The 20,451-nt window shown below is 41.3% G+C and overlaps 1 protein-coding gene across 1 annotated transcript; it reads left to right on the plus strand.

Annotated features, from left to right (window-relative positions):
* Positions 1–678: 678 nt before the first annotated feature.
* On the plus strand, positions 679–15,877 carry rgs17 (regulator of G protein signaling 17). Its single transcript, XM_071540506.1, has 6 exons — positions 679–802; positions 2,870–3,287; positions 9,190–9,320; positions 14,538–14,612; positions 14,792–15,023; positions 15,682–15,877. Exons 2-6 carry the CDS (start codon positions 3,285–3,287, stop codon positions 15,868–15,870), a joined length of 630 nt encoding a protein of 209 aa, XP_071396607.1. The 5' UTR covers positions 679–802; positions 2,870–3,284; the 3' UTR covers positions 15,871–15,877.
* The last annotated feature ends 4,574 nt before the right edge of the window (positions 15,878–20,451 follow it).

Consider the following 20,451-nt stretch of genomic DNA (forward strand, 5'->3'; position numbering starts at 1 on the left):
ACACTATAAGTCCCTATAGGAATATTATAGCAATTTTACACTGATTTTTGCTCGGCCACATAAGAGTTTCATTCCAAAATCAGACTTTCACTTCTGAAAAAAGTGATAACTTCTCTTAGAAAATGCTGGCATAAATATAAAATTATGTAATATTGCTTGATGTGACTGGTTATCTTAATATCATTGCTTGAAAAATATCCTAACAAAAAAATCACTGTAATATTCCAATATTAACTCTACAGGAACTTGTGTGTCTGGGGTATTCAGTAGGAGTTTATGGAGACTTCATTACTCTTTATGCCTTGGGGGTAAATCATCTATGGTGTGAATAGTGTCCTTCTAATAATTATTATAGGGTTACTATAGTTCTTTTTCGTAAGAGACTGGATATCTTAAGATCTTTTCGTACAAAATAGTGATATCTTGCAGTCATTGTGTTTGTAAATATTAGATATAGAATAAACATAATGCCGCAATGTTTTCAAATGGTATGTAGCATTTTGGAGCGCAGCCGTTGATTTGTCGGGGTACAGCAGATGTAATGATCTTGTGTGCATTACAGTATGTAGGGGCACAGCAGTGCATCTTCTCACTGCAGCCCCAGACCAGCGGTGGCAGCGCGCCTGCGCAGTGCATCCAGGGGCTCGGCGGCGTTCGGTGCTGAAGTTGGGCGGATGGCAGAAAAACAGCGGCGATGGACATTACACCGCAGGATTCCCATTTACGATGTCATTAAATAAGCATCGGAACAACGCATATTCAAAGCTATCACCCTAGGACACTGACAGCCTAAAATAAAGGGGTAAGATGATGATTATTCTGCGCAAATGCTCCATACAAGCTCGCTAGCTGCGGCTGGCTAGCTGACGTTAGCACGGTGCTAGCTGCTGCTCAGCTGCCACCGCCTCCTCTCGCTGCGAGAGATAGCGGATCTCGGGCTGTTGGCTAAGCTAGCGAGAAGAAAGTGGGTGGTGTTTGATTTCTGAACATTTTCGTTGCGACAGTCAACACTGTGCAGCCCTCTCCCTAATTGCGTTATCATTTGCCGGTATCTATTGGGAGGGGATCTCCTCGCTAGTCCTAACTGCAGTGACTGGGGCTTCAGATGCTTCGGACAGCTGCAAGAGAAACCATGCAAAACACTCAACCAGCGGCTAGCCAGCATAGCTAGTAACGTTACACACAGAGCTGAGCAGGAGCCGATGAGCCAGCCTACTTCTTCTCTAAAGATATGCATAGGCCTTCGGGCAGATGCAACAGCTTCAGTGCTGCAACAACACACTTCATGCATCCATCATCAGCTGTCCACCTAACTTACCTCACTTTCAAGTGCATTTTGCCGGCGCCTAGACTTGTTTTAGCCTTTCCCTCGCTGTCATGCATCGGATCAGGATCATGTAGTCCAGCTGAGAGAAAACATTGCAGTTGCTCATGGATGGACTTGTGTTGAGCTCAGGTTATGTTGCCACTACTTACCAGTGGACTCATTCATCTTTTGCTATTCATTTAAGTTAGATTCTCGTGACTACCAGCCGCCATATCAGTATCTTTGAGAATGACAATATCGCTTGTGGTGTGTATAGTCTAATATTTTATTTAGCGAACTTTGCTTTAAACCAAATCATTGTATTCCTCTCTGAAAGTCTACAATAGCAGACTGACTAGAAAGGCAGAGTTACTAACCAGCACTTAAAATGATCCAAGACACTTAATTATATTACCCACTATGGGAATGGTTTCATTGAAACTGAGTTTGGTTAAGGAGGCTAATGTGCTTATTCCTGTGTTAAAAAGTTCTGATCAGCTTTCAGTTGCATTTTCTTTAGTCATAATCACAATATTCATAAATCAGAATTTGGACTGTTTTCTGGTTCAGACTTATTACCAGCAGCATAAGGATGCTGCCCTCCTACTGTAGACTGAATTCATTTGGTCTTCCTGCCCGTCCCACAGTACACCCAACACTTAAGGGTTTTTCTGGCTTTTGAAGAAGCATAGTTGCTAAAGTTGCTTGCGTGGTGGGTTTTGCTTGGGAACAGGAAGTTGAAAACTTGCCAAGATCATGCAAATACAACACTAGTAAAGCCTTATCTTTGCACACAGATGTGCAAAAAACTTTCTTCATAGACTTTTAATATGGAAGGAAAACTTTTGTTTCCAAACCAGTGCAAACTGGCTTGAGCAGATATCGATGCTTAGACATATCGCTCACTGAAGGAAGGGTAAAACAGTAGTGAGATCAACCTAGGAGGCTGTTGTCTTTATGTTTTTAGTCAATTTCCCTCAGGCACAATACAGAACAAATGTCATGGGACTGAGCTGGACTTTTGTGTTGTGGCACCAAGTTGACAAGCTAATTCCTATTCATGAATGATGGGTGTTTAAACGTAAGATCGAAAGTGATGATGATGACAGCCTCAAATCAAAGGATCAGATAATATGAATTTTCATAATCTGTGTTTTCTGACACAATACTCCAACCATTTTCTGATAGATTCTTGTTTTACTGCATTTGACTCATTATTTCCTGATGTTTTTTTCCATCTGTAGAATACAGTAAAGCTCAGTAACCTACAGGCAGAACAGATAGAGAACATAGGCTACATAAAGTGATAGTATACTGATTGTATTTGCAGAGTGAAACATAAAGTCGGCTATACATTGTATGTCCTTGTACTGAATGTGAGGTCCTGCTCTCCCTGTGCCATTCGCCAGTATGTACTTATGCCTTTATGTCAGGAGTTGATATGTTCCTGCACCAGTGTCACCACAATAAATTATTGTACCTTTTATTGTACCTGGTACACAAAGTGATTCTGCTTGTGATTGTGACAGTAAAGTGTGTTTTTGTTCACGCTGTGTTTTTCAGATGCTGTACCTTTACTGCTCCCTGTGCTCTCAAGTCTCTACATGACCCATTCACTGAGTCCTCCCTGAGACCCACGGACGCCTAGGAGGTGACGGCGAGAGAAACGAAAGGAGTGAGATAAAGAAATAAGAGAGAGGGTGTATAGTCGCATTTCGCCTCAGCTCTCCTGTCCCCTTTCTATGCCAGTTGGTCAGGGATGGTGAAATCAGTAACCCCTCTTCCCTGTAGTGAACAAAACCGGCACGCCTCGCCCTGCATCTCTAACAAGCCAAACAGCCAGTCAGTTTGCCAAACAGACGCTCAGACAGTCCGCCAGTCAGTCAGTCCGTCAACCAGCCTGCTATCGTCCAGCAACCTATTACCTCAGCGCCATGACTGCTCTGTCTGACCTGTCTTTAGGAACTCATTAATTCTCATGGTAAGTTTGATTTATGTCCACTATGATCGCATTGGTTTTCCAATTAGAAATTGTTATTGTTGTTCTAAAGAAACCTTGTATCTCCAGTTTTGCCTTATAGAAATGAGACTTTAATTGAGAGCTGAAACTCACCCCCATGTGTATAGAATGTTTCATGCAGAAGATAAAGAAATGTCAAAAATGTATAGGCATGAATGGTGAAAAGAACTAATTTTTCTCAAATCCTGAGTAGTTGAGTTTTTGGAGGTACAAGGTACCAGCAGGCCATGCAGCTGGTGAGTGGTAGCACGGTTACTCCAGCCCACGCAGGAATCATAAGCCATTACACTCCCTATATAGCATACCTTATCATACCCTCTATGATAATAGTCAGGCCCCCAGTGCTAAATTGCCCTTTGCAACAAAGGATGACTATTTTTCCTCTCTAGTTCGTAGTTGTCATACTAACTTGTAAGTGTCTTTTTTAATGCTAAAAACGGACAATAACATGAAAAGAAAAAATGCTTAAAAAATATTTTTGAAAGAAACCGACTATTTACAGTAATGCAGGAGGACACTAATGGGCAGGGAACGCATCAGTCGATGAGAGGGAGAAAGAGAGAAAGAGAGAGATGGAGAGGCACAGTGAAGTTTTTGATTCCACTGAATTAGCATGTGTGTATATACACAGGCGCCTGAGCAATGGAGCAAGTGGAGCAAATGCATCCCCATTATTCAATTAGGGGGAGCAAAGTTATGGTTTTGCTACCCCACTTTTTGTCTTTTTAAAAATAAACGTATCACACAGTCCCCGCAATCATGTGATTATATTTAAGCAGCCTATATCAATGATCATTTTACTATTTTCAGCAACTGACAAACACAAGTAATAAAAAAATCACACATTTTTGGACCACCCTTTGAGTTGGTTCAGTCGAACCCGACACTGATCGTTTGCCACAGCATGCTTTGGCTGTCAATCACAGTCTGTCAATGAATCCACACAGGAGTCTGTTACTAAGGTAAGAAACATGCCATTTAGCTTAACTGCGATCATTGACTGAAAATAGAACATAGGAAAAGATAGGCTAGCGTATGTTGAATGAACCTGCTTGGCCCACTGACTCCAGCCAAACTTTAAACTAGCTAAAAGTAAGATTGTACTGTCGCCGAAATGCCGAACCGATTTGCGAGTCAACGTTAGCTAACTTTGCCAGCCAATCAAACATGTTTAATATTATCAGAAGGTAGGTGCGCTCTCTCCAGCACCAAACAGGAAGCAGCAAACCGGGTAGTTACTTTGGTAACGGACAAAAAAACTCCTCAAATATTGTCACACACACATGATAGACGGTGAATTAACAGTGGTATGAGTCGGTGTTTAATTCGGCGTGTATCTGATCCCCCAACCAGCATTTATTTCAGTGAGAAATCAAATTTTTGAAATGGTTCGCCTCTCATTCCCACGGTCTTCTCCCACTTAAATAGCACAGGTAGCGAGTTGAGGTGACAAAATCCAAAATGTAAAGTTTGTACGGAAATACAGTTTATATTTATGGATTATATTGATGCCGAATTGACAAGAAGACTGTCTACATATGACGCCTTTTATCTTGTGTTTCTAGAGTTATGTGTTTTTACGGACACGCAATGAATTGTTAATATGTCATATTTCTTAAAGGGAGTTTGGCGTAATATTTTCCCCGGAGAGCACAGGGAGCTTCAGTTTAATTCAAACTGCTAATATGTATATTTTTTAACATTTTGTCACCACTACAGAAACACTAGGTAACTGCTAAAATATGATAAGGTTGTCTGACGTTGACTGCTGTTAGTTATTGGTTTAATTAATGGTTTAATAATGTGTGTTTGTATTGATTACTGACGGTGGCTGATCAGGCTAATTATCAGCTAATTGTACTCAGTTTGGCTGTTTCTTGACTTAATCCAAGAGGTTAGGTGGTGTAGAAATGCAGGAAATTTGTTTTAAATTATAATTATTTGTTTTAAATTATTTATATATATATATATATATATATATATATGTGTGTGTGTGTGTGTGTGTGTGTGTGTGTGTGTGTATGTATATGTATATTTATACACACTGTGTATATTTATATAATATTCCTTTCCCAGTACACATGTGATGACCCCATTAGCTGTCCCTTCTAACATAGCTTGACCCCCTTGAATACCCGCATTTACTTGCATTAGGGTTTTCTTATTTTCAACTCCTTATCGCAAATTAAAAATAGGCAAAATTAGGTCTTCACTACAGAATATATTATGATCTGTTGATCTGACTAGCTCAGGAACTCATGACGACATGAAGTACTGAAAGCATATGGCCTTTCCTTATAGAAAATCCATATTGTCCCTTTTAGAGTAATATATATGTATGATAGATCTTGTAGCAGTCTCTCTCTCCTCATCACTCTTCTCTCTCTCTACTGTGCGTTTATTTGTATTTCCACACCATATTTGCATGTCCTGTCAATGTGGCCTCCTTCTCCGGCTTCAGAACAAAGCCGTACCTCACCGTCGTTTGCATCCAGCAGCCTGTTTTTCCACGGATGCTGCCTGGTCGCTGAATAACTGATGGCCACTCAAGTGGTCAGGCGACCGCATTTGCATATCAGGCAGGTCGACTCAGCCCAACCTGCCATGCATCATCATTGTAGTAAATTGTGTGCGTATATGTAGGGAGGAAGAGAAAGCAGGAGGAAGGCACCTCTGTTGGTACTCGATTTGTGGAGCACAGTATTTTTATTTGGGTTTTGCAAGTGTTTAATGAGGAGTTTAATTTGAACCATGACTTTACAGGTAAGAGTTCTGTTTCATTAATTATGCTTTTCAGGTCCCAGACTACAAGACTGCAGTTAATTAGTGCATTTTCCACACTACTTCCCTTGGTGGAATTGAACTTAAATGCCTAAAATTATAGGAGAATGCCTGTGACTCCAGTGACCAACCATTGTGGAGTCTATGTTGGTGAACGTTCACTATTATCTCCTCTATCTGGTAGCAAGAGAAAGGAGTCATTTCTGGTATTGGCATCCTCTGCCTAGAGGATCATAGTAGGTTTCATGCCCTGGATTTAAGTAGCAGTGAGAAATCACACACTATCTGTGAGAGAGCTGATACAGTTTACAGTACAGCACAGTAGGATCAGGCGTTTCCCTGCCTATTTAGCTCTTCAGAAGCTCACCCAAGTGTTTTTTCTACCACCTGGAGGAAGATATGAAATATAGCATACCAGGCTATATATATGATTTTTTTCCTTGCCGAAGGCATTAGAATGAATTCTTTGAGAGTGCTTTCTTTATTTAGGGCTTCTGAAAGGGTTCAGATAGCGCTATGTTTGCCCATAAAAGCTGCTGTGTGATGTTAAAGTGCCTCTTCACACCCCTTCTACCTTTGCAAGGCCCAGCCCACTGGCAACTTCACCTCCTAAGCCTCTCTAAAAGCCAGGGAAAACCCTTGGGATGACAGGCAAAGTACCATCCATAGTGGCTTGAAGGGAGAACAGATTGGGACTAGGGAGTCGGGAAGGTGCATATTTGTGTTAATTGAGGCTGATAGGTCAGACTACACTTAAGTACAGTACACATGATTAGCCACAGAAATGGCAGATGAAATTCTCGCTAAACTCTATTCAAAAGGAAAACTGCACAACCCAACCTATATTGAAAACAGTCAAAAGGTTAACTTAACGGAATAGAGCGTTAGCAGAAAATAGAAAAATGTTGCTTAGCTGGTAAATGCCATTTGATAGGTTCAACATTTTTAACTATAAATTTAACTTTTTTTGCATTCCTTCAACACTGCAGAAATAGCTGTAAAGGCGAAAAGAGCAGAATGGCAGCGTAGCAGACAATACGAGGAGAAAGATTAATTTTATATAGGCTAGTTACTCAGAGCAAGGCTGGGCATTCAGCGGGGGAAAAGTGGAAGTTGGGCAGACTGGCACCCTGCTTAACAGACACCAAAAGAAAATACTGTATTGTATTCTCTTGCCTTTTGTGTCGGCTTATCAGTATGTCTGGAATGTCGACTCATACATACTTGGCTGTCACTGCTGAATACTGATGGCAAAGTATGAAGAATTAGTCACTTAATACAACTAGCAAGGCCAGAAATCCCACCAGTCTTTTTCTTAATGACTGCTGGCAATCCTTAATGATGAGCCCAATACTGCAGATGCTGTGGTCAGTCTTTAGTGGGTTGAGCAGAGTATGCTTTTTGTTGACTATCTGGATATACTAACAGGCCAAAAAACAACAAACAAGCAAAGTAAGTGTATAAATGTACTACTTAAGATATAAAACTCATTACACTGACTTTATTCAGTCTTATTTCTCCCCTACTGAGTGGGTCTTAATGGACACAGCAGATTCTCGTTTTGTTATAGCTGATTGTCTTTTAATACGTTTGTTTTGTTCCATTTTATTTTGCTGTTGTTTGTCAAGAAAAGTTCTGTACAAATCTATACATCTATCTGTACACATTTATTATTATTACTATTAATAGTAGTAGTTTAAGTATTAGTATTGTAATTGTTTTTGTTTGTTTTGCTGGGTGTCTACTGTATGAATAGAGTGTGAAAATGTACCAGACATCTACATTTTTCTTACCTAGCCTCACCTTGTATCGATTTGGCAAATGTCACTGGACCGTCAGCCTTGCTTTCTGTTTGATTGACATTGTTGTATTTTCCACAACTCCAAGGATTGCTGAGTGTATCTTTACTCTGCTCACTCCACCCAGAGGGATTCTTGACACTTAGCTACTGTACTAGAAGGAAAATAGGCTGAGTGGACATGTTATTGTCATAGGGATCTAGAAATGGTGGCAGGACTCATGCAAATTGACACGTTCTACCCATTTTGACCTCTGTCACACATGATCTGTGCAGCATTTGTTGTTGCAAACTATGTACTGAGTTCTATGGAAGGTTCCCATGGCTCAAACACATTTAGATGAATCTGATTAGTTGTGGCTATTGACTGGAGTATTACAACATACATTTACTGCACGTTTGACACACTAAAGAAAGATTTTCATCACAGAAGCAACATTTATTTTAGTTTACACGTGCATAATCGACACGCAATAAATCCAACATGTAATCAAAGCATAAGAAGAAATCGCAACGCTATGCATCTGCAACAGAACGATGCTCGAACTTCCATGAGTGTGAGACGCATTCAGTGCATGAAGTGTGACCACCGGGTTAGAATACAAAAGACTGGCCAGATTGTTTAGGCTGTTGCATATTCTCAGGCGACAACAAGCCAGACAGAACATGAATATAGAGAGAGCCGCCTATGGGTGCATGTGAATATGCGTATGCGTGAATTTGTGCATGCATTTGCACACGTGTGTACATTCGTGTACGTGATGTGTGCGTCTGTTCCACTGTCTGTGACTGCACACATTGAAATGTACATGGAGTGTCTGTCAAAGCAAACTAAAAGACTTGGCTCACTGCCAAAAAGCCTAGTACCGTACAAGGAAGGGAATCCTCTCTCTCTCTCTGTCTCTCTCTCTCTCTCTCTCTTCCTCTCTCTCTCTCTCTCTCTCTCTCTCTCTCTCTCTCTCTCTCTCTCTCTCTCTCTCTCTCTCTCTCTGTCTCTCTCTATCTCTTTCTCTCTCTCTCTGTTTCTTTCTTTCCTGTCCTCTCGAATAAGATATAATGCTGATGAGCTAAAAGCAAAACATAGAGACCAGATTCCCTTTAAACGTTTCAGTCCTGATGTGTCTCCCCGGGTTTCTTAAAGACATTAAAGACACATTATGTTGATACAGCATCCACTTCAACGTGTGTTGTATATTATTATTCATTTGATGGGTATTTAACATAAGCTGTGTTTACTGTGTGTGTGTGTATGCATGTGTGTCCGTGTGTGTGTCCCTTGGATAGCCCCGGAGTCTGAGTGGAGTGGAGATGAGAAAAAGGCAGGCGGCTCACATCGAGGGCCCCCCCCAGGCCCCAGGACAGCCCCGACCCAACACCTGCTGCCTCTGCTGGTGCGGCTGCTGCAAGTGTCTGTGGTAAGCAGCTCACAGGAAATACTCTTGGTTGACACCCATATTACTCACTTTTCACGGTTTTGTTTTCAAAACTTTACTGTGGCTCAGGTATAGAAGAATGTTCTTCATGATGTTTTGCAAGTAAGTGTAGTTTAGTTGAAGTACTAATATGCAATTTTCGTTTTCATTTTGCTGCTCTCTATTGCTGATTGATATAACACAATAGTGATTCAACATGTACCCAGTGCATGAAAGGTGCAGGTTTTTGAGCAGCCAATAGCTGCTTTCATCGGAAGAGAGTTGGAAACACTGGTTGTGATGCGCTGACTGGAGTCAGTCTGAAAGTGCCTGTAAAATGGTGGATTTTTGAAGATGCAATAACTTTACTGAAATAAACCAAATTTAAACAATGTCTTCATTGAACATCTTTAATCATACATTTATATAAATAGAGGAATTCCTATAAAAGCTTCCCTTTATAAAAAAAGTTTCCTGCTTTGTATCTCTGTCTAGACATTGGTCAGCCAGCTGTAACATTGATTGCATACATGCATACAGCTGACTAGTTTTCTTTCTTTCTCCCCCAGACGTCCTTAAAGCGGTCCCCATAGTTACCACCAAAATATGAAAAGGCTTAATTTTTCAGCTGTTTCTATGTACCAGTTAGTTAGCAGCATCCCTATAATGTTAATTCTGACTGTTTTTACATGCATACACCAAATCAGTTTTGCCGTACCTCTCAGGCTCATTCACTCCCATTCAATTTCAAATGGCATGGAAAACAACTCTAACTTGGTCGGTAAAGGTAATCACTGTGAATGAGAAGCCAACAGTTGTGTTTTGTTGCATCAGTACGCTAATATCAGGCTCGAAACTTTTACGTTTTGGAAGAAGTTCTGGTCGCCGTTTCATATTAATGCGCACATTCAGGAACACAGAGACGAGACAGTAGGGGGCGTCATACTTTTTTCCGCTTTTAAACAAGAAGAGGGAAGATACCGTTATGGTTCATTAGGTGTCAAATGTCCATGTTTTCCTGTCCAAAATAAATCAACCAATAGCTAACATTCCCTGTAGTCACGTTAGTACCCACCAGTCAAGCCAACATATAAACCGAAGCAAGACATTTCCGCAAGCTATAGTCTGTAAAATGGCACGGAATATAAAGCTAGATTTTACGCAATTATGGCTTAAAATTGCCACCGTCTTCTTTAGACAGCATTTGTTTCAAAATATGTACTTTCAAAAACAACAAACTATAAAGACAAAGGAAAAATATCTCATAATGTGATAAAAGCACTGGAAAATGATCTACAATGAGCAAAAACTAAAATCACACTAGAATTGTCCTTTAAAAAGGAATGCCTCAAAGACTCAAAGCACTCTGAAGACTTTATACCCTGGACATTTTGGGTTGTATTAGTGAACAACAACTGTCCTGTTGCCCAATCTGTGATGTTATGCTGATGTTCAGCTCCATAGAAAGTCAGTTGTAAAAATGTGAAAGGTAATGATAGCGGTCCACAGGATGATCATCTAGGGATAAGGGTAAATTTCCTGGTTAGTTACTGCGTGCGCTGCGATAATATAAAGCTCATTTGGATGTTAAAGTTCAAACAGTAACTCTATGAATCAACAAAGTCCCAACTCCTTTCACTGTCACTGCAGCAGCTCCTGGGTGTATTGAGTAGGATTCTCCTTTACAGCAGCGATGCTCAAGTACACAAGCTCTTCGGTGCCTGACATTAGTTTTAAGTTTTCTGGGGTGAATGGAAATTATACAAAAAGGCAGTCATACAGTATGCTGAGCGCTGTTTGCATATGATGGCATTAATGCATTTGATAAGGTTCGATTTGGATGAGAGAGCAAAGTTCAGAGCAGAGCGCACACTTTGGCACATCAGTGTGCAGCTGTGTTCAGTGCCTCAGCACCGTTGATACTCTTCATACCTGAAGGAAGGAAATTTGTTTGCTCCCTCAGTGTGTTGCTCAAGGACACTTCAGCAGGGCTTGCCGACACAGGGGCTTGAACCCCCAGCTGAAGGACGATCTCTCTACTCACTATACCACCCTGTTGTCTGTTTCAGTAGAGAGACGGAGGAGATGAGGTAGGTGTCACTAGCGGCATAGAACGGCCAGGGCTTTGAAGCCAATATTTTGGTGTTTGTAACTTTGAAGCAAGGCGGGGTGATAGATTTCCAGAGTCACATCTCTTTTGCAATGCAAATGTTGTGTAAAAAGAGAATACTAAAAGGCATTCCCCTCTTTTCAAAGTCATATTACTAGTTTTTAGCAACCTGGTCAACTGGGTCAGCAGCGTGCCAGTTGCCACTAAGACCTACTGTACCCCAATGCACCTGAGCAAGGCAGCAAACCCAGCAACTGCTGTGTAGCTGCTACAGCTGCCTCGCTTTGGCTGCCCTCTTGCCGAGAGAGAAGAGTGAATGAAACATTGTTCTCGGGCGATGAATGGTGAATGTTCTGCTTCTTTCACACCACTTAATCTGAAGTGGTGGCAGCTTGTGGACTGGACCTGTAGTGAGTAGTCTGTGACTCTACAGTGTGTGTTTGAATCAAATAGTGTGAATCTCCAGAATTAGTCTGAAAATGGTCTTCGGTGCCGGAATCCTATTTATTTATTTATTTATTTAGTTATTGCGCAAGGCTGAGTGGGATAGTTTGCCTTTTCAGCGCGAGTCTGAGTTACATAACTGAGACCTTTGTGTGAGTCGAAGTTAAATCGCCGATTTCTCTCTGTGTCGGTTAGATTTTTTTTTTTACTATCACACCAAGTCAAGTAGTTTGACTTCTGTGTGTGTCTGAATCACAGAAGATTGAATCCTCAGTGTAAAGCTGTCATCTGCTGCCGTGGTGAAGTCAGATAGATTGAGGGCGTGACCACATCCGAATCCACAATAAAGCACTGATTGTAATGTTAATATTCATGTTCAATGATGAAAACACAGGAAGAGTGCAAGAAGGACCGCGTGTGTGTGTGTGTGTGTGTGTGTGTGTGTATGTGTGTGGATGCATCTGTCAGAGAGTATGAATGGGTCAAGGCATATTGTTTCATTTTCTCTTTTCCTCCATTCTCCCTCTCTCTCCTTTCCCCTTTTCTTCCCCTCTTCCTCCCCCCCTCCACCCCTCCACCCCCCCTCGTACAGTGCCCTTATCTGGTCGTGGCGCTTTCTATTTCCATCGACACATCACATGCAAAACAGCTGTGAAGAACAGCCTGTATATTTAGCTGTATTGTGAGGGCGCCCGGGGGCCGAGGCTAGCTTGGTCCATTACTGCCGCACAATGGGGACTTTGACAAGAGACAGCAAGAGGAAGGAAAGATCCTCCATGGTGGGACAAAAATAGACAGCTCAGTGTGTATTGTAGCATGGACTCATCATGTGTGACCATTGAGAGAGACGCCGTGTGTGTGTGTCTGCGTGTGTATATGTTCAGGATGTTTACATGTAAGCTAACTGAAGCTTTTTGTTGTTACTAGACTTTGAACATGAGCTGACGCAGAGACCTTTTGTAGATTATTGTCAGATGCGGCGCTTTCACTGTTCACTTCCCGGCTGCTGAAATGATTTAATAGCTGAAAGAGATGCATGTGAGTACATGGGGGACTATGCATGCAAGTCTTTAGGAGGGGGATATGTAGAAAGGAAATAAAAATTCCAGTCACCACGTGTAGCACAGCTAATAAGATTCTATTCTATGAGGAAAATCACTCTTTTTAAAAATGCATCTGTTCCAACAGTCCTCTCGTCCGTCCATCTCTGCGTTTTACAGAAGGAATTGAAGAGAGGCTCGGAGCTTAGCAAATTAAGGCCACACTAAGGAAACTCAACTCTTGCGAAAGAAGAAATGGAGTTCTTTGGAAATAGTGTGGTGTCAGTAGTGAGTCTTGGTTTTCCCTTGGGAGCCTTGGATGGAAACATCTCAACAGTGCTGGTGTTGCATGGGGATAAAGAGTTCAAAGCTCGCTAAGAGCATGCTACAATCCTAAGGCCTTGATTGAACAGGACACGCATTGTAGGCTTGAAAATGCGAGCCGCACCGCTCTGCCTTATTCTGAGAAGCCTGCATGGGCAGAAGCTCTGGAAGCTTCTTTTGCTGTCGCTAGGCAACCGCAAAGTCAACTACTGTCAATCACTTAGCTAGCGTAGCTAATGACATTAGCTAATGTCGTTAGCTAACTAAAGAAGAAAAAAAACTTCCATTTTGATCGTGGCACTAATTTGTCTCTAAGTCTGATGTTGTTTATTTTATCATGATATTCTCTGTTCGTGAAAACGTATAATAGCTAATACACCACTACCAACTTTTCCATTTTCTTTGTTTACAACGGACCTATCAGCAGAATCAAGACCTGCCTCTATTTTGACAGTGACTTTAGGCGCTTTTCTGCTCGGAGCGCATCAAAGTAAGATCATTTTCAACTCGGAGCACACCAGGTGCTTCCTAAAAAAAAAAAGCAATAAACATGAAGCGCCTGGAGAGCAAAAGCAGTACGCAAACCACAAATCACTGAAAACAATTAGAAAAAGTCGCCTCCCGCACCAAACATTAGGGGAATACAGATGCAGCCCTTCCACACATTTGGTGCCGGCCAGAGTGTTTGGGGAAACTTCAGTTTGTCAGGGGAAAAACAGTTGCCTTTTTCCTCATCTGAGTGAAGAAATAATGAAACAAAACTTAAGTTCTTTTCAAAACATCATTGAAGATCTACATTTTGAATAGATGGATGAAAATGTGTCTGTTCTAACTTAAATGGAGATGGAGAATGAAATTTTAACAGTTGAAAAAACTGCCAGCTAATGGAAACCCTGGCCAAATAATTGTTCATATCTTCATATTTTAGATTTAAATCTGTAAAGCTGAAATTGAATCAATATTACAATTTATCATTCAGCACTGTGAATATTTTGCGTAACATTTGAGGAATCCTTATTGTGGAAGCTGGGTTTTAGAAGTGAGGAAAGTCAAATCTTTGATTATATAGTAACCCTTAAACAGATGGCCTAAATTGAAAAAAAGAAAACCTAAATATGTCAAAAATGTGATAAACGAGGGGGGCAAAATTAAATAAAACTATACTAGAACTCTCTATCTGCAAGTTATGCTTTTGATAACTCAAACCTTATCCATTATTTTGGGGAAATTTCTCCTTTAACGACGAGGCACATGCCCAGTCCCTTCTTTTGTAAACACAATTGTCTCTTCTCTCTATTCCAGGAATGAAGACAGGATGGAGAGGAGTGAACGACAGACCTGCACCAAGATGGACAGTATTGAAGCTGCGGAAGAACAGTAAGTCAACCCATCATGTGGGTATGCTTGCGTGTGTGTGTGTGTGTGTGTGTGGGTGTGTGTGTGTGTGTGTGTGTGTGTGTGTTTGTGTGTGTGTGTGCCTGTCTGTCTTTATGCATTGTACACCTGTACACATCTGTACACACACGCATGTCTTGGTTTCTGTGTGTCTGCTGCAGACACCCCAGCCTGGAGGACATGGTGTCGTGGGCGCGGAGCTTTGAAATGATGATGCGCTCGTTGGAGGGCCGGGAGATCTTCCGTGAGTTCCTGCGCTCCGAGTACAGCGAGGAGAACCTGCTTTTCTGGATGGCCTGCGAAGAGCTGAAGAAGGAGACCAACCCCACAGTTGTGGATGAGAAGGCCAGGATCATATACGAAGACTATGTGTCCATATTGTCACCCAAAGAGGTAGTGGTTACATTACAGTTTCTCTCTATTAATTCAGCAAAGGTGGGCCACCGAAAGACAGAAAGAAACTTGCCACAATTGCTTAAAAATTGCTTGTGAAATTAAAAAAATAATGATACATTTCCCTAGTTTCCTCCCAGAACACAAATAGTATAGAGTCAGTGTTAATAATTAGCACCTGAGTCATTATAACTAAGAAATAAGAAGTGTCTAAGTGCTACAACCTGAAAACCAAAAAAAATCAAAATCTAATTCACCTGCAGCCATTGCTGCTGCAAAAAGCTGCACTGAGTCACATATCTGACTTATGTGAGCTTAGTTAAATCATATTTGTCTGCTTATTTATTCATAATCATAAGCCCAGTTGGCTAGCTAACCTTTTACTGTGCTTATTTGTTTGTTGTTTGAATACAATTTACATAATTTTGTTTATCTGATCTTGCACTTCCACAAAATGTAAAAACACAACAGCCAGTTTTTAAGTAACTAACAGCTGATTTGCTGGGTTGTGTCATAAATAATCGTCTCAATGTTTAACCTTAATATGTAACTGTTTATGTCAAGTTAAACTCATGTAATGTCTAAAGCCACTGGCAATCCACACCCCACTTTCAAAGCCTCCATGGTTCATAAATTGAATCTCTCTTCCCCACTCTAGGTGAGTCTGGATTCGCGGGTTAGGGAAGGCATAAACCAGAGCCTGGCGGAGCCCAGCAACCTGATGTATGAGGAGGCCCAGCTCCAGATCTACACGCTGATGCACCGTGACTCCTTCCCCCGCTTCCTCAACTCCTCCGTTTACAGAGACCTCCTGGCCAGCAGGAGGCGCACCTGCCTCGACACCTAGGCCCTCCGCCCCCATCGCCATCCTACGCCAACGAGACTACTACTTAAACTTCAAATACTACTATGGTGCCAGAAGTCGGGTTTGGAAAATCTCTCCCTTTTTTGATTGAAAAAACTGAATGACATCCAAGATAGTTGTTTGTTTTTTATTTATATTTTTTAAGCAATTTATCTCCAGTTCTCCACTGGAGTCAGGTGGGCCTTTGCTGGTTGGTTATTGGTCAATTAGGCCATTCATGCTGGCCAGTGATTGTTTTACTAGCAATTCATGCTGGTTGTTGTTTGGTTGACTGGCCAATCCACTTGTCAACAATTAGTTGAATGGCCAGCCTAATGGCCAGCTGTTGGTTAACTGTGGACAAGGACTCCTCAGGCTATGGGGACAGAGAGAGAGAGAGGAAGAAACAAAAAAGGACAAGCCTACTATTCCTGTACTGTACTGTTTAGACCTCATACTCTCTCCCCTCTCTTTCATTTTCTCTCTACTTTCTCTCTATTTGTTTATTTTTAGGGGTCCAAGCACGTAGTGCTGGAACCCTATTGTATTTGCTGGAATTATTCTTCTTTCTTTCTTTCTTTCTTCTTTCTTTCTTTCTTTTTCTCCGCTAAAAGTATCTGCAGCTCAGAAACCGTAAGTCCTACAGCAACCATATTTGGCAGGTGGGCTCCTACGGCACACCGCTACTCAGGCAAGGCAGCCCATGCACATTGGCCAGATGGTGGCGCTATAACAAGCAACTTTACATTTTGGCCAATAACTTCTGAACCGTGTGTTGTAGTGTGAAAATTCTTGTGTTCCTAGATTCTTTGGAAGGTGCCGAGTCCAACCCATATATCACTTTCAATGTCCACCATATTGTATTGTCCGCCATTTTGAATCATTTAAGAAACACTTTTTTCGCAACTCCTCCTAAGCCGTTCATCCAATTCACATGAAACTCTTGGGACCGTCCTCTTTCAAAGTTGTATAAAGGTCATTGATAGGTCAAATGATTTGGCTTTTATCGACCAATAAACTTTTAACAAAACACGCCATAACACTAAATTGGCCATAACTCATTAACCATTCATCTAATCAAGCCAAAATTTGAAACACATGTTGAGAAGTGTTGCGTGAACACACCCACAAAAGCATTTTCAGCTCTACCACTGGTAGGCGCTACAAATGCAAAAAGTTAATATCTCATAATTGACTGCATAGATTTTTATGAAAATTTTTACACGTTCTAGGATGATGTCCAAGTCGATCCATGAAATTTGGTCATTATTGATGAAAGTGGGCATGGTTTATTGCATAATAACCAAATCTTCATTGGTATTAAAGTCACAACTTCAAAAAGTCATAAAAAATCAGCCGTATGTCCTAGAGAGCTGAAATTTTCAGAACATGTCGGCTGAAGTGAGATAAATCTTTCGTACACTGGTACATACCCCCGATTCTGACGTCGCCCCCCTCTGTTTATAGCAAAATCTGACTGTGATCCCACAGTGTTGTCCTCCTAAACCGTACGTTACAGGAACAAAACAACATGATTTTAGAACTTGCCATATTTTAATTATTAAACAGCCCAAAAATTATAATGATATCTTGAAAACTGAGCGTACAGTAAATGGAAATGTGCAGCTGCAAATAGTTTGATAAATTGACAATGTGATATGTTCAAGATAGTTTGATCAATCTTCATCAAACTAAATACAAATGATGTCTGGACTGTCAAGATGATGTCTGTAAAGCCATGTGTAAATTGATTAATGTGGCGCACAAGTACAGTTATAATATTCTTTCTGAGGCTTTCAATATGGTTTGGACTAGCACCTGTGACTTATCACTTGTCGGTTTGTTTTGTTTCCCCACTGTGACACACACCAAAGTGGAAGTTAGCAGAGTGGTAAAGCTCAGGTCTTTGGACCACAGGGTTGTGAGTTTAAGCCCCTGATGAACTGTGATGATTTTGAAGTTTCATAAAAAGTACATCAACACTAAATCACACAGCGCAGAAAACTCAAAGCAGGTGTTTGACATCATCTGTCAATGGTAAAATACCTGAATGGCATCACTGATTGGGGTGTGGCCAGACCTTTCAACCCATAGAGAGCAGTGCAGCAGCGGCTTTCTGGCCCATGTGATTTAGTATTGTTTTATTCATTAATGGAGAGTACTACAATGTTCTATAAAGTGATTAGCACTGTCAGTCTGTCAATCATAGGCTGCAGTGTCACACTACTTCTCCCTTTAGTTAGTTTCTCCTCACTAAACCTATAACAGGCCTTTGGCTCAGTAGGTAAAGCATCAGCCTTTCATGTGGAAGTTTGTATGTTCAAATCCAGACTTGTCCTTTCCAAAGTCATTAGTCATCAAGGACAAATAATAGAAAGTTTGGCCGTTGTGAACAACTCCAGCAATGTGGTTGCAATGACAAGATTAACTTGACAGAAGTCACGGGCCAACACAAAAGCCGGTGTTAGACTGCATGTTTGAACTTCACAACATGTCAGTTTTTGTGTGTGACTTTCTACCTTCTGTAATGTTTTGTCTATCTGTCTGTCTTATCAAATTGTGCTTGGACCCCGCAATCGCCGCTTGCGGCTATATTTTTTTATTTATATTTTCTTTTTCTTTTTTTACAGTCCAAACATGAAGCCCAGTTTGTGGTGGGAGTTAGGGCTCCTCTGCCCACTTGACCAGTAGACGCACTGGCTCTGCATGAAAAACAAGGTTGTGGAACTCTCTCTCTCTACAGTAGCTTGACATTGTTAGCCGCGGACTGCAACAGTTCTTGAATATTGAGATGTATTTATCTTCTGAAACACAGGGGACCTGTCTCTCTGTCTGGCTGTCCATGTTCAGTGAAGGGAAAAAGTAGATTTCTGCCGATTTTTAGCTTAATGCAGTTGTTTTATTGAGGAGGTTTGATGGCTTCTACAGCAAAGGAAGCAGCAGCATCTACCCATCCGTCCATCCATCTGTCCATCCAAGCACTTTCCTTCTTTATGATTCTGTAACTGGGAGAAGTAAGGGCTAAAATTGTGGTTGGGCAGCTACATGTATTATTATTACTCTCATGAACTTTTAAAAAAAAAATCTCTCCACTGAGAAAATCACAATGCCTTTATGCGTAAGAAAAGGCAGCACAAGCGCTGCTGGAGTTTTCTGGAAAGCAACCACAGTTTGTCCAACGAACCCTACCTCCCTTCTTTCCCCCTCCCACCTCTACCCCTCCTCCCTCCAACTCAGACCATCACAGCCTGACAAGCACAGGTGCCCCATGTGGGGAAAACCACCGCGGGAGAAAATAAAATGAAACCCACAATGACTCTAAATTGTCATCTACATTTTGAATATCTTGAAAAGATAAAGCGAAGGTTTTACCTTTTAGTTTTCTATTGCATATATATAGATATACATATATAGCATTACAGAAAGCTGGTTCTGTTAGGAGAACATCAATAGATGCTGCCAGCAGACGCAGCACTCATTGATATGATTGCAAGGGTTCACTGTCAGTGAGTCCTGGCCTTGGTCCTGTGAGGCTTTAGCTAGCTGCTACAGTTAGTTGTTAATTGGATATTGCTGCATTAGCAAAACAGCTGGTGCAGCCACAGACCAATGGAGAGGTCAGGTAGTGTAGATAACATGACAGTCCCTGGTGGTGGACATCCAATATTGCGCTGCAGATATGCGAGCCGGGTGCCAAACATGATGTCAAAGATGCTGTGAAGAGATATTAGATGTGACTTGTTGCCAGGTTGTGTAGTCTAGTTCATTCAGGTGCATGTCTGTTAAGCCAGTAGATGCAGCTGGAAAGGTGTATGGTAGTCCTTCAGTTAGCTACTGCCCATCAAGACGCTCATTTTTACCAGAGTTAGTGAAGACGGTTGGCGTGATAATGCTAACATGCCAGACGTACCGTACTAGGCTAGCTAAGAGGTTAGCATAGTCATGCTACATGGTAGCCTTTTCAACAAGGCTAACTAGGTTTCAGCATGCTGTAGGCGAGCGGTTAGCATGCTTGTGCTAGCTATGCTAATCCTCCATTCCCACAGCCAGCCCTCACAGTCTCTGGAGGCTAATGTTTGTTTTTCTAATCTGACTTTGCCAGCATGCGTTGATAATGGCTACGTGTGTGTATGGTACAGTTACACACTTATCAAAAAAAAAAAAGAAAACAACAAAAAAAAAAAGCAAATTATCTAAGGGGGTCTTGCCAAATGTCCCATTAACATTTTAGTACTTATAAAAGGACATTTTGTTTTTTGAAGATGTGAACATTTGAACATGAACTTTGTTCCTGGCCTGTGGATGTGCAGTAGAAAGTGCATGAATGCAGTATATTATATTTTTTTGAAAGAGCTGGGCCTCGTAGTAGACTCAACATATTATAGGATGGATATCTAACCTCTTTGTTTGGTGGTTAGTGCATTCTTAACAAAGTGTCAATGAAACAGTGCCACTCCTCACTGATTAACGTAAGCGTCCACGTTGCCACCTCCTTTAACTACCTGAAGTTCACGTGCCAAGTTTGGTCTAGGTTAAATTAACAGTATACAGTGCAGGATGCCTCGCAGACTATTGAAGTGCAAT

The sequence above is a fragment of the Centroberyx affinis genome, unplaced genomic scaffold (genome assembly GCF_046629955.1).
Source record: "Centroberyx affinis isolate AG114_WGS23_722 - 3 ecotype Tasmania unplaced genomic scaffold, CSIRO-AGI_Caff_v1 ptg003652l_1, whole genome shotgun sequence".
Lineage (NCBI taxonomy): Eukaryota > Metazoa > Chordata > Actinopteri > Beryciformes > Berycidae > Centroberyx > Centroberyx affinis.

Coding starts and splice junctions, on each gene's coding strand:
- rgs17 (XM_071540506.1), top strand. Junction 14,613..14,791: donor ATTGAAGCTGCGGAAGAACA/GTAAGTCAACCC, acceptor TGTCTGCTGCAG/ACACCCCAGCCTGGAGGACA. Junction 15,024..15,681: donor CCATATTGTCACCCAAAGAG/GTAGTGGTTACA, acceptor TCCCCACTCTAG/GTGAGTCTGGATTCGCGGGT.